Source organism: Rhinolophus ferrumequinum, chromosome 15 (assembly GCF_004115265.2).
Source record: "Rhinolophus ferrumequinum isolate MPI-CBG mRhiFer1 chromosome 15, mRhiFer1_v1.p, whole genome shotgun sequence".
Taxonomy (NCBI): domain Eukaryota; kingdom Metazoa; phylum Chordata; class Mammalia; order Chiroptera; family Rhinolophidae; genus Rhinolophus; species Rhinolophus ferrumequinum.
The window spans coordinates 45,682,301-45,695,024 of NC_046298.1; the positions used below are offsets into that span (position 1 = coordinate 45,682,301).

Consider the following 12,724-nt stretch of genomic DNA (forward strand, 5'->3'; position numbering starts at 1 on the left):
TCATTTGCACTGCATGGTTTGCAGGATCCAATCGTGGTACTTGCACAGGTTGGTGTAGACTCCAGGGTAGCCGGGCTGGGCACAGTGCTCCATCCCCCAGGACACAAGGCCCTGGAGCTGTCCTCTGCACACCAGGGGTCCCCCAGAGTCTCCCTGAGGGGGAAAGACACATGGAGACACCCACAGACAGACGGCCAAAGCCACGGGTGTGGAGAAGCTGAGAGGTGGAGATGGGGCGGGGCATGGGCGGAAACCCCGCTGTGGACTCTGCAGGTATGAGTCCCACGGTTGGGGTCACTTCCTTCCCTCTTCCTTGGTTCTTGTTGCGTCTGGATCTCGCTGAGCCCCTCTTTGTTTTAACTCTGTCTTTAGAAAACTGTGTGTGTCTCATCTAATTCCACCAACTGCTCTAAGAAGTGTTACCTCCGCTTGACAGATGAAGAAACTGAGGCACAGAGGAATTAGGTCCATTACAAGGGCTTACAGATAGGAGGCAGCCTGGCTATTACAATCTCTCTCAGTCTCTGGGGGACCCCCACTGACTTTTATGCTCCTGAGATTCTTTTGTGCTGAAGTCTCAGCCCCAAACAACCCCTCTCCTCCTGCTCTCACACTGGGCCTCACCTGACAAGAGTCCTTCCCGCCTTGGGGGACCCCGGCACAGACCATGCCGTCAGTGATGGCTCCAGAATAGGCCTTCTGACATTGCTGATCAGAGGCGATGCTGATGTTCACACATTGCAGAGAATTGGGGTACCTGGCTGGGGGGACACTGAGGGGTCATGATTGGGGTCTACCCTCCAACAGAACCCAGGAATGAGGGGACCCAGCCCCTCCTCCCTCAGACCCAGGAGCCCAGGCCCCTGGCCCCTCCTCCCTCAGACCCAGGAGCCCAGGCCCCTGGACCCTCCTCCCTCAGACCCAGGAGCCCAGGCCCCCAGCCCCTCCTCCTTCAAACCCGGGAGTCCAGGCCCTCAACCCCTTCCTTTCCAGGATGCAGGTGTCCTCACCGATGGGGCTGGATGTGGTGCCCCAGCCCGATACACGGCAAGAAGTCCCTGGGCTGGCACAAGTCTGGGCCACAGTGATGGGCCTCACTGCCCTCCCCAGCCGAGCAGGCCGCTCCAGCCTCAGCAACATCAGGTCATTATCGTGGGTCCGGGAGTTGTACTGGGGGTGCGGTACCTGGCGAGCCACGCGCAGCACCTGCTCGGTGGCCTCCCGCCTCCTCAGGTTGTGCTTGCCCAGAGCTGCCCAGAGGATCCTGGCCCAGGACCCCCAAGAGTAGTACTGCTCACCATCGGACGTGGAGACCGTTCCCCATCCTCCGGCCCCATCCCTCTAACTGCAGGCTGAGCAGGTGCTGGCCTCCTGTGCCCTTTCCCATGGCCTGGCATGCTCTCTTGGCCCAGTCCCACCATCTTCCCCCTCTTCTCTTGAGCTGTGCTCTGGCTTCTGGCTTGGGTGTCGGGTGATGGTTGGGAGTTCTGAGCCAGGGCTGGGTTCTGTGCTCTGTGTTCTGAGACTCTGGGCTATACTTCTAAATCAGAACTGATGTTCTGGATTGGGTCCAGGGAGACTCTATCCTGGGGCCAGCCTGGCCTCTGGGTTCTAGACATTTTGAACTTTGGACTCTAAGCTAGGATCTGGATTCTAGATTGAGTCTGGATTGTGGCACACTTTCTAGATACTGGCTTGAGCTTTCAGTTTTAGGGTAGGCTGAGTGTTCCCTTTTGAGCTCTGTATTATGGCCTGACTCTGGGTTATAGATATTGATTTGAGCTTTTAATTTTCGGGTAGGCCGAGGATGCTATATTGAGCAATCGATGACAACCTGAGCTATGGATTCTGGACACTGATAAGAGCTTCAGTTTCTAGGTTGAGTTCTGGGTTCTTGCTTAAGTTCTGGTTTGTGACCTGGGTTTTAGACAATGGTTTGAGCTCTGTATTCCAGTTAGGCTTAGGATCCTAAATATTGGTCTAAGTTCCTGATTCTAGGTTGGGTTCTGTTTCAGAATAGGTTACAGGTTAGTCTGGGCTCTTGGTTCTAGACTCTGATCTGAGCTTGACCTCAGGCTGGGCTCTGGCTTCTAGATGGATCTCCTAGATCCAAATATCTAGATCCTGGATTGCATTCTGGGCTTCATATCTAGACTCTAGGCTGAGTTCCAGGCTCTAGGTTCTCAATCGAAATTCAGTTTTTGGCATTAGATCTGGTTTATAGGCTCCGGGTGAGCTCTCACCTATAGCCTGGGTTCTAGGTTTAGGTCTAGAATCTTGGCATCTGTATGGGGCTTCAAATTATGGTCTGCATTTTGAGATTGTGACACTGGCTGATGTCTGCGTTCTAGGCTGCTCGAAGAGGTGCTCTAGACTACACTCTGAATTACCCGTTGGATCTAGAATGGGCTCCAGGTCCTGAGTCTGTCCTACACACTAAACTGTATGTGCCAGTTGTAGGTGGGGTTCTGGATTTATGGCTGTACTGTAGGTTCTGAACCAGACTCTGAATTCTAGGCAGTGTTCTGAGAGGGGTCCTGAGTTTCTGCATCTACGCTGTGCCTCAAGTTCAACCACCAATCTGAAATGGGCTCCCAATCTTAGTCTTAGTAGAGATTGGCTTCTGGGTGGATCTCCAGATTATTCCTTTAGGTTCTAGGTTCAGTGAGGGACTGTAAGCTGGCTATGGGTTCTAAACTGTCAATCTGCTTTCAGGATGTAAACTGAGTTCAAGATGTATGGCTGCATTCCATATTCTGAGCTGCATCTGTGGTTCTAGGCTCTTATCTATACACCAAACCAGGACCCAGCTATTACTTTGGATTCTGCACAGGGGTCCAGGTTCTCAGCTGAGTTATGGGACTCCACATTAGAATTCACTTGGCATAAGAAAAGGGGAGGGGGGTCACTCACAGGCGGGCGCAGTGAGCAGCGGTGATGACCCACTGGTCTGACAGCAGGGCCCCTCCACAGAGGAAACGACGCATGGGACCTGCCAGCAGGGCTACCTGCCATGGCTGGGAGTGCTGGATGCATGTATAGCCACCAATTATCTTGTTCTCTTCCCTTTGGCTCTGTGCCATGGCTAGGAACACGCAGGGGTGGGGTGGGGTGGGGAAGCAGATGAACAAATGCTCTCCACCCCCCAGCAATCTAGGATGTCCAGGACCCACAACCCCCCTTTTCTTTACTTAACCCTTGAACCACCACTTTTCTGCCCCACCCAGTATAATATGCCCAACGTTTCCCCCATTACTGCCCCCCCCCACAATAAGGAGTTAACTGACCCCCCCCTCCATTTTGACCCAGGGTCTTCTTATGTCGTCTGCCCTAGACTCCACTCTCCCACAAATACTTTCCATCCTCACTTTTCATAATATGCCTTACTTCCCCCAATTCATTCTTCTCCTACAAGGAGCTCCCTGTCCCGTTCCCAAACTTCCCACTCAGTGTGTCCCCTCAGAATCCACTGTGTCACCCCCACTCACTCCATCTTCCCGACCACGCTCCTGCCAGGAGCCACCACCATATCATCACCCCACCACCATGTCCGACAACGTGGTGTCTTTCCCTGTATTTGTTCTTTCCTAAGACAATTGAGGAGCACTCTGAGACCCCCCCCCCCCCCCCGTTTCATACGACGCTCGCAAGCTCCTAATATCTCCATCAGCCGTGTTCCTCGGCCATGATCCCAAAGTACCCCCCACTCCTCTCACCAGGCCACCCATAAGCGTCCCGAGTCCCCAGGGTCCTTCCCCGTCTCCCCTCAGCCTCTCCAGGGGACTTCCTACCACAGACCCCACTGCTATCTTACCTACAGCCAGGATCTGAAGTGCTGTTAGCAGGAGGAACATTCTGGGGACTGGGGGTCGGGTTCTGGCAAAGACAGACAGAAAGTGAGACAGAGGAAGGAGGCTGCGAGAGACCCAGGGGTCGGGACAGAGACAGCGAGAGCTTCTCACACAGACACGAAGACCCTTAGAGACATGGATACAGGACAGAGTAGAGGCCAAAGGGAGGGCCTGGGGGTCCTTGGTGGCTGGAGGGAGGATGCTGAGCAAGGCTCAGTTCCGGCCTGACGTCTTCCTGAGTGGAGGAAGTGGGGTTGGTGTCTTACTTTCCTGTCACTCTGTGGAGGCTTTTTATCCCTGGTTTGGGCAGCTGGCCCTGCCTCCCCCTGCCCCCCGCCTTTCTCCTGACATTTTTTTTAAATTGCTGAGTTCCCATTCCAAGCCTCCCCGGTACCATCTCCTCCCTCCCCTCTCTGGCCAGAGAAGCAGCCACGGTAGTTAATGAGAACCCGTCCAGCAGGGATGGATGGTGTTATAATCTGGGAGGGACCCAAGGAGGGGGACCCCAGGGCAGGGTGGGTGGGGTGGCAGGGGCTCAGGGGAAGATGCTGGGAGGGGCTGAGAGAGGGAGGGACAGAAGCTGGAAATGTGAGAGAAGTAACATATGAAGGTGGAGAGACAGTGAAAGGGTAAGAGAAATACAGGCCCAGAGAGAAGTGTCAAAGGCAGAACAGAGAGATGGAGGACAGAGGAGGCAGGTGGAAAAAGACAAGACAGGGGCGGGAGGCACAGAGACAGAGAAATTCACGGAGAGATGAGTATGGAAAAACAGAGAGAAGAGCAGAAAAACAGGGAAGGAGGTAAAGACAGAAGAGAAACAGACACAAAGAAAAAGACAGAGAAAAGGGACAGAAGTGCCCCCCTACCCCAAACATACACAAGCAGAATAATAGCAATAATGACCGAAGGAAGGAAAGGGGGATACACTGGATGAGAGAGGAGGACAGAAGACTAGGACAAGCCAGATGAAAGTGGGGAGATAAGGGAGCGACCAACGAAAGCCAGGGGATGGGGACATGAATGCAGAGACGGAGAGGCAGAGATGGAAGGTGACAGCCGCAGAGAGAGAGAGAGAGAGGCAAGGGGCCGGGGGTGGGAAACCAGCAGGAAGCACCTGGTCCTGGGCATCCTGTCTCCCAGGCTTTGTCACTTTGTGGTCCTCAAAGTCCTGAAGGGTAGGGGAGCAGGGGCCCAGCAGGGGAGAACTGGTCTCCCCAACTCAGAATTTGCAGAGGGGTCGGGAGACAGAAGGGGACAGATACCCAGAGAGAGGGGGACAGGGACCTAGAGAGGGAGGGGTCAAGAGCCTGAGAGGGGAAGAGGGGCCCAGAGAGAACAGGAGAGAGAGCGGTGAGATGGGGAAGGGTGCCAGGAAGTCCAAGGTGGGGCGCTGGGTTTGGGGGACACGTTCTAACTTGGGGCAGTGCCTGTGCCCTCAGTCCCTCCCCCAGCCTCTTAAAGTCCCTAATGACTGCAATTTGTCTCTGGCCTGAGCACCCCTCCCAGGACCACCACGCCGTGACTCAGGAGGCTGCACTCTCCCTGCCTCACTGGCCCAGGGTTGCTTCCCAAACCACTTTCCTCCCCTGTCTGCCTGGGCTGTGTGCACCTGGGGACTCACTCTGTGCCTCTGAGTCCAAATGCCCACCTGGCCCCTGTGCTTTTTCTGCTTCGCGTGAGCTGGCTCTGCTGGGGAGCCGAAGGCCTTGTCTCAGACCTTGGGGACCCAGAAGGGCGAGATGCTATGCTAAGCCCCAGGACCCCCTCTGTAGAGAAAGAATTCTATGAGCACATAGAGCTGGGTGGCTCAAGGGGGCTGGGATGAGGGATGATTCCAGATCTATGCATGGGATAAAATCACATAGAAACACACACACACACACACACACACACACACACACACACACACACAGAGGCAAACAGACGTATGCAAGCAATGGACTCCGAATAAGACCTGTGGTCTAGTCTATTTACCAGCAGGGTAGCCTTGTCCATTTCCTGGGTCTGATGCTGGACCACAGTGAAGCAGGCGTCACCATCAGAGTGGCTGGGTGGCGGGTACAGGGGACGCTGTGCACCTACTCGTGCAACTTCCTAAGAACCCACTGAATCTATAACAACTTCAGAATAAAGAGTTGACAACAAAACAGAATCGCCTGGTAGACACAAGTCCCCTGCCCCTCTGTTTGAACCGAAAGCTCCAGTGGGGATCCTTCACTGAGCTGGGAGGCCTCAGTAAACACCACGTCTCCATCTTCCTAAAAAGAGCACTGTGCTCACACAGAAGTCCTCACGAGCCGTGGCAGCTGAGAAGACGGCTGGGGTGCAGCTACAGGGAAGGCTCAGCCACGGCCTCATCGCTGACCACCCCCCGCCAAGCCCCGCGCTGACGCTCCCGGCTTACTCATCCCCTTCCCACCAGACTGGAGTCTGCTCCCCACGCCACCCACCAGCTTCGTACAGTGTTGTTTGCCATGACATGGGTGTTCCGTAAATATCTGAGGAATGAATAAATGAATGAATGCATGAACATGTGACCACAGTCCTTGCCTTCACGGAGCTCACAGTCTGGTGGGAAAGGCCAAGAGGGCAGCAGGATATGTGCTCTGACGGTCTGATGGAGCCCCAGGGGTGGGGAAAGGGTCCCTGAAGCGCCGGATCTCTAAGTTGGGGCCGGTGGATGAGTAGGAGTTCGCTAGGGGAACTGGATGGATTATACTGAGGGTGGGAGGGAAGGAGGTGAGTGACTTTGAGTAGAGACGTTAGGACAGGAGGATGGTGACCAAGGTCAGAGTGCTGGAGGGAGACGTGGCCAGGAGAAGCAGGGGCCCAATGGTGAGCCTCAGTAGGGAAGAGAAGAGCCCTTAGGGTCCCCATTGGAGACCTAGGCCTGGAGCTTAGGAGAGCTGTCTGGGTAGAGACAGCAGTGAGGTGTTAGCAGCACAGATGGCACTGGAAGCCAGAGCTGGTGAAACCTGCCTGAGGAGACTGTATAGAGAAGGCCAAGGGCGTTGGCCTGGGACCCCAAGGAAAGCCTCCAGTTTAGGGGGTGGGAAGAGGCTACTCTGGGGGCTCAGGGGACTGAGAAGGAGTGATATAAGAGCTAGAAGGAAACCAGGAGAGGGTGGTTTGCAGAAGTTCCGGTAGCTTCTTAAGGAGGAAGTGGCATGGGAACCGGACACAGCTGGTCTGTTGAAAACCTACAAGAAATTAATTTGCTTTTTTATTGTAAAATAGACATCACATACAATTTATTGTTTTAACCATTTTTAAGTGTGCAGTTCGGTAGCGTTAAGTGCGTCCACACGGTTGTGCAACCATCAACACCATCCCCTTCCAACACGTTTCCATCTTCCCTATACTGAAACTGTCCCCATGAAACATGACTCCTCCTTCCTGATAAGCACTGTTCTGTTTCCTGTCTCTATGAGTTTGACGACTCTAGGTGCCTCACATAAATGGAATCATACAGTATGTGGTCCTTTGTGTCTGGCTTCACTTAGCACAATGTCTGCCAGGTTCATCCGTGTTACAGCACATGTCAGAATTCCCTTCCCTTTGAAGGCTGAATTTATGGATATGCCCCATTCTGTTTGCAAGTTCTTTATGTGGGTTAGCTTCTTTCCTTCCTCCTTCTCTCCATCCCTTCCTTGCTCTCTCTACCTGCCTTCCTTCACTCTCCCTCCTTTCATTCAACAAATATTTATTGAGCGCCTACTATGTACCAGTTATGGTTCTAATCACTGGAGGTATAGCAATGAGCCAAATACACAGAAATCCCTGCCCACTGATGCTTACATTCTGGAAACAGAGGCAACCAAGAGAGAGAAAGTTAAATAAATACAATACATAATATTACAAGTTATGACTGCTACGAAAAATAAGAAAGCAGGGAGGAGGGTAGGGTTAGGGAAATCCTGACTGCGGTGACCTTTGAGCAATGATCTAGAGGTGGTTGGGGAGTGAGTCTTGGGGATCTCTGGGGGAAGACTGTCCCAGACAGAGGGAGCAGCAAGTGCAAAGGCCCTGTGGTGGGAGGAGGCCTAGTGTGTCTGGGGACCTGAAGGGAGGCCAGTGAGTTTGGGGCTGAAGGAAATAAGGGCAGTGAAGTCATGGAAAGTCTGGACTCCGTGAGAGAGGTGCTATCTGGTACCCATTTTATAGACTAAGAAACTGAAGCTGAGAGAGGGGAAGTGTCTTGTCCAAGGTCATCCATCTGGTAGGTGCAGGAGGAAGCGTACAAACTCCAGAACCATCTGAACCTCCATTCCACTGTCTGAATCTTCTATTGTCTCTGGAGGCAGTTTGACAAATCAGTTGCATTTGGGCACTGATTTGTGTGTCCAGCGCTGTTTTAATGCATATCTTGTAAGTTAACTCACTGGACCCTTCCCAAGGCCCCTTGAGAAAGGTACTTTTATTATCCTCAATGTGCAGAGGAGGAAGTGAAGTCGCCCGCCCAAGGTTACACAACCCTAAGTGGTGGCACCATGAATTGAACCCCTGCCGAGAGCGATCAAGCACAGGGAGACAGAGGCCCAAGAACAAAGGGGGCAGGTGGTGCAACAGCCCCACGGGTGGGATTAGCCCCAGACATTAGTCCCACAGACGCCTCTTCCATTGTTCCAGGAAGGAAGAAGGAAAGGGCAGGTGTGGTTGCAGGTGGGGTGTCGGTTGGGTGGCAGGAAGTGGAGGGAGGCCACTAGGGTGGCTTCTGTTTCCTCTGGGAAGACCAGAGGCCAGCTCATCTCAAGGGACACCTGGGCAGGTGGGGTTGGGGAGGTGACGACGGCAGAGAAGGTGCCTAGGTGAAGTAGGCCATCAGGGATTTCAAGCGGTGCCATCTGAGCACTTGGCTGACTTTGTTTTGTTTTCTTTTTCTCCAGCAAAGTGCAGGCACGGGTAGGGCTGCGTGAGGATGAGGGAGCTGGGAGAGCTGTTGAGACAAGGGAGTGGGGAGGGGGGTGGTGCACAGGGATAGACTGTGGGGGTGAAGGAAGTGCAGACAGAAGGGGCTCGGTGGGGAGGCTGTGTGAGGAGGGTCAGGCTGTCTTTCAGGTGGAAGAACAGGTATAGCAGAGCCACCCACAGCTCTGGAAGCATGGGAGGCTGTGGTCAGGGAGTGGGATGTGGGATTTTGTGGTTTCAGAGGTGGGGCCCTTCCGGATGGAGATAGGGGCCGGGGTGTGACCGTGGGAATGGGTGACGGGGGAGGTGGTCTCCAGCCCTGTGGAGGTCGGAAGACTGCCAAACCGGGGGTCCTCTCTCCCCAGGGCTCCTGCCTCCCTGTGTCAGTGAGTGCCTGTCTCTATCTCCTTATAATGAAAATAAAAATGTAAAGCCCAGGCAGGTTGCCAAGGGCTGTACGTACAGGATCACATTTAATCCTCACAACAGCTTTATGAGGTTAGAGACTCTCATTAGTGCCACATTACAGGTGAGGAAACTGGGGCTCAAGCAGAAGTCGCCTGTGCGAGTGGCATAGTCCAGGTCCTCTGGCTGTTAAACACCATGACAAGTCAGGGAAAGCGAGGGGGTCTCTGCCGAATCCCCAACCCTGGGACAGTCCAGCGTGAGAATGTGTGCAATGCGTTTGTGGGGTGAGCAAACAGACCTTCATCTGTCTTCTGGCAGCTCTTGGCGGACAATTTTTCTAGTACCTCCTGTGTGCCCTGATGGGGGCTGAATTTCTCCATTCACCCTGCAAGACGCACACAATCACTCCTGCTCTACAGATGAGGAAACTGAGGGAAATGAGGTCAGTTGCCCAATGTCGCATGGTGAGCTAGTGGTGGAGCTGGGATTCGAACCCCAGCCCATGTGTCTCTGCTGCTGAGCTCATGTGTCTCTTTGATTACCCCAACTCTCTCTGGGTAATCTCTCGGATGGCTGTGAGTCAGCACCTGTGTCTGCTACGTGACAGGCAGCCTCTGTCTGTACACCTGGGCACCCCTGATGCCAAGTCAACAGCCAACAAACATCTCTGCCTCCCCTGCCTCCACCTCTAGCATCTCTCACTTATTTATTTTATTTTATTTCTTTTGGCTCCACGGTCTCCTGTACCTTCCCCCTGAGTCTCCCCCTTGTTACTAAATGACAACATACTCTCCCCCGTTGCTCCCACGGAAAGCTGGGAGTGGTCCTTGATCCCTCCCTCTCTCCCACCTCCCACTTTGACAATTCTTGTCACCTAAGTCCCAAATAGGTGGTACCTCCCCCCCTTACCTCCTATCGCTCAACCTTATCCAAGCCTCCCTTACTTGTCCCCTTGCCTGGACAGGTGCAATAGCTTACAAATTGGATACTTCCACATTCTACCTCTGCTCCCCCTCCCCAAGTCCATTCTCCATTCGGCAGCCAACGTGTCCTTAAAACATAGAACAGTATCATGTTCAAACCTGCTTACAATCCACCTATGATTTCCCACTGCAATTATAATAAAATCTAAATGCCTTCAGGGCACTGTACGGCTCATGTCGGGCTCTCGAACTTCATTACTCCGTCGTGCACTGTGCCTCAGCCCCCTGGACTCCCTCAGTTTTCTCCACGTGGCAGGTGCCTTCCCACGCCAGGGCCTTTGTCGCTGTTCCCTGTGCCCGGGACGTGCTCCCCACCACTCTGCCCAGGTCGTCCTTCACAGCTCAGCTCCTGATCACCTTCTCTGGAGCAGACCTTCCCTTTAGCTTCAATCTCAGCAGCTTTGGGAGGTTTCCTGTCTATGCTTGCTTTATGTGTTCACTTCCTTGCCTGCTGTTATTTTTCTCTATGGCTCGTATCATCGTCTCATGTCCCTCATGTTTTATTTACTTTATGTGTGGTTTGTCTCCCACAAATGGAGTCAACTCTGACAGGACAAGGACTTTTGCCCGAGTCCTCCGCTTCCGTGGCCTGGTGCATAGTAGGTGCTCAGTAAATGTCCGTGGAACAAAGAAACGACTGTCTACTAGAACCGAGGCTTCATGAGGGCGGGGACCTTGCGTATCATGTTCACTGCTGCATGTCTGCATGCTGCAGGGGCTCTACGGAAGCAGGCGGGGCAGTGAGACAACAGTGGAACCTTCTCTCCAGAATCTCTGCACCCTACGCCTCTACCTCTCCAGAGCTGGCAGTAACCTCCAGCTGTCCAGCCCTGGGAGGGCGTGTGTGGGGGAAGAAGGGGTACCCATCTTTCTGAGATGGGGCTCCAAACCCACAGGAAGGGTGTTTCCCACTCCAGGGGATGGTATCGCAGAGCAAGGGCATTTCTGCCTCATGAGTCTTAGTCCTTTCAGACCCACTGTCACATTCAGCAGGAATAAAGGATTGCTGGAGTTTACGAGGGGCTGAGTTCACCAAGGCCAAAGGCCTCAGCAAAAGCCCCGGTTCCTGATGACTCGCAACCCCTGCCCGCCTTCCATGTTGACTGTGAGTTTCTCCCTAAGCAAGAATCTCCAGTGTTCACCGTGGCCGCCCCCCAAGGTGGCAAACACCTTTATTTCCGTTCAGTCTGTTTCGGAGAAACTCCTCCTGCGTGTGGGTTCATGTGGGAACTCTTATGCTTACAGTAGGATTTCCAACCCTTGGTGACGGCTTCTTAAAGGGCCCTCACATCTGTCCCCGGCCATTCTACCCCATACCACTGCCCCAGTGCTGACGTCTCCCTGGAGCCCATTGAGGGCTGGGCCTGGCTCCTGAGAGGCACCAGCAAATGTTTGTTGCGTGAATGAGGGGATGATCACTCCTCTGCTTAAAAGTCTCCATGGCTCCCGTCTCAGAAACAAAGCTGAGCCTGTGCTACCTGGTCCCTCTCTCCTCCAGTCACCAACCCCCATCACTCCCCTGCCTCAGAGTTTGCACTTGCTATTCCTCTGCCAGCAACGTCCTTCCCACAAGTCTTCAGAGCTCATGGCCTCACCTTGTATCGGTGTTTGGCTAAATGGCACCTTCTCTGGACGCCTTTCCTATCCATCCCACTGTCTTGTGCTGGTCTCAGCCTATCAGTAACTAATGTGGCTGGACCAGCACTTGGGGGTTTTAGGATTGCAAGACACCCTCAGTAAACTTTGAAAAAAGAAGTTTGTTACTTATAAGCCCTAGAAATTACACAGTGCACATGGACCACACACAGCAAGGTCACAGGGAGAGACCGAGACAGAGACCTAGAGACAGAGAGAGAGAGAAGAAGCAGCCGAATGGTCAGTTACTGAAATCAACCAAGATCTCTAAAACAAGGGGCCAGACTGGCTCTTTGTGTAGTCCTGTGGTTAGCCATGTGTTTATTCCAGACAGCCCTCTTTGAAGTGGATGACTCAGCAATCAAAGCTTACGGCAGGCACTTACATTTTAAAAATGAGAAAACCCAAGGGTCAGGATTTACACTACCCTTACTGAAACGTATGGCGTGCTTCTATCCCCTGATTTATCACCATCTGCTACACTATATATTCTACTTTATTTTTCTCCTTTCTTTTTGGGCTTCTCCCATGAGGGCAAGTTTTTGCTTTGTTCACTGCTGTCACAAACTAAGTGCTCAATAAATATTTGTAGAACGAATGAACACAGGGAGGGGTCTTGGGGTCAAGGGAGGTTTCCAGTGTTCATACGGGGCCTTAAGATTTCTGCCAGACTGTCTCTCGACCGTGGAGGCTGGCTCACAGCAGGACAACCAGGGAGAAGGAGGGAGGAGAAAGCAGAACTCCCAGTGCAATACTAGTCAGTGATAAGAAAAGATGAAATACTGCCATTTGTGACAACATGGAATGCCACGCTAAGTGAAATAAGATGGAAATCAGGAACTATATGGTTTCACTCATGTAGGATACAAAATTGAAGCAACAAATAAACAAAAACTCATAGACATAGATAACAGTACAGAGGTTACCAGAGGGAAAGTG

The 12,724-nt window shown here is 53.0% G+C and overlaps 1 protein-coding gene across 2 annotated transcripts; it reads right to left on the reverse strand.

The window, feature by feature from the left end:
- Positions 1-4,096, reverse strand: KLK14 (kallikrein related peptidase 14). Of its 2 annotated transcripts, XM_033129644.1 has the most exons (6): positions 3,965-4,096; positions 3,815-3,876; positions 2,914-3,085; positions 1,011-1,264; positions 625-761; positions 1-153 (listed from the first exon to the last, which is right to left on the reverse strand). In XM_033129644.1, the coding sequence occupies exons 2-6, from the start codon at positions 3,852-3,854 to the stop codon at positions 1-3; spliced, it is 756 nt and encodes a 251-aa protein (XP_032985535.1). In that variant the 5' UTR covers positions 3,855-3,876; positions 3,965-4,096. The 2 variants fall into 2 exon arrangements, with proteins under 2 accessions (XP_032985535.1, XP_032985536.1); XM_033129645.1 differs by lacking the exon at positions 3,965-4,096 and having other exon boundaries at positions 3,815-3,929.
- Positions 4,097-12,724: the final 8,628 nt, after the last annotated feature.

Coding starts and splice junctions, on each gene's coding strand:
- KLK14 (XM_033129644.1), bottom strand. CDS start 3,854: ATGTTCCTCCTGCTAACAGCACTTCAGATCCTGGCTGTAG. Junction 1,265..2,913: donor GCTGCTCACTGCGCCCGCCT/GTGAGTGACCCC, acceptor GTCCTGGGCCAG/GATCCTCTGGGCAGCTCTGG. Junction 762..1,010: donor CACCACATCCAGCCCCATCG/GTGAGGACACCT, acceptor GTGTCCCCCCAG/CCAGGTACCCCAATTCTCTG.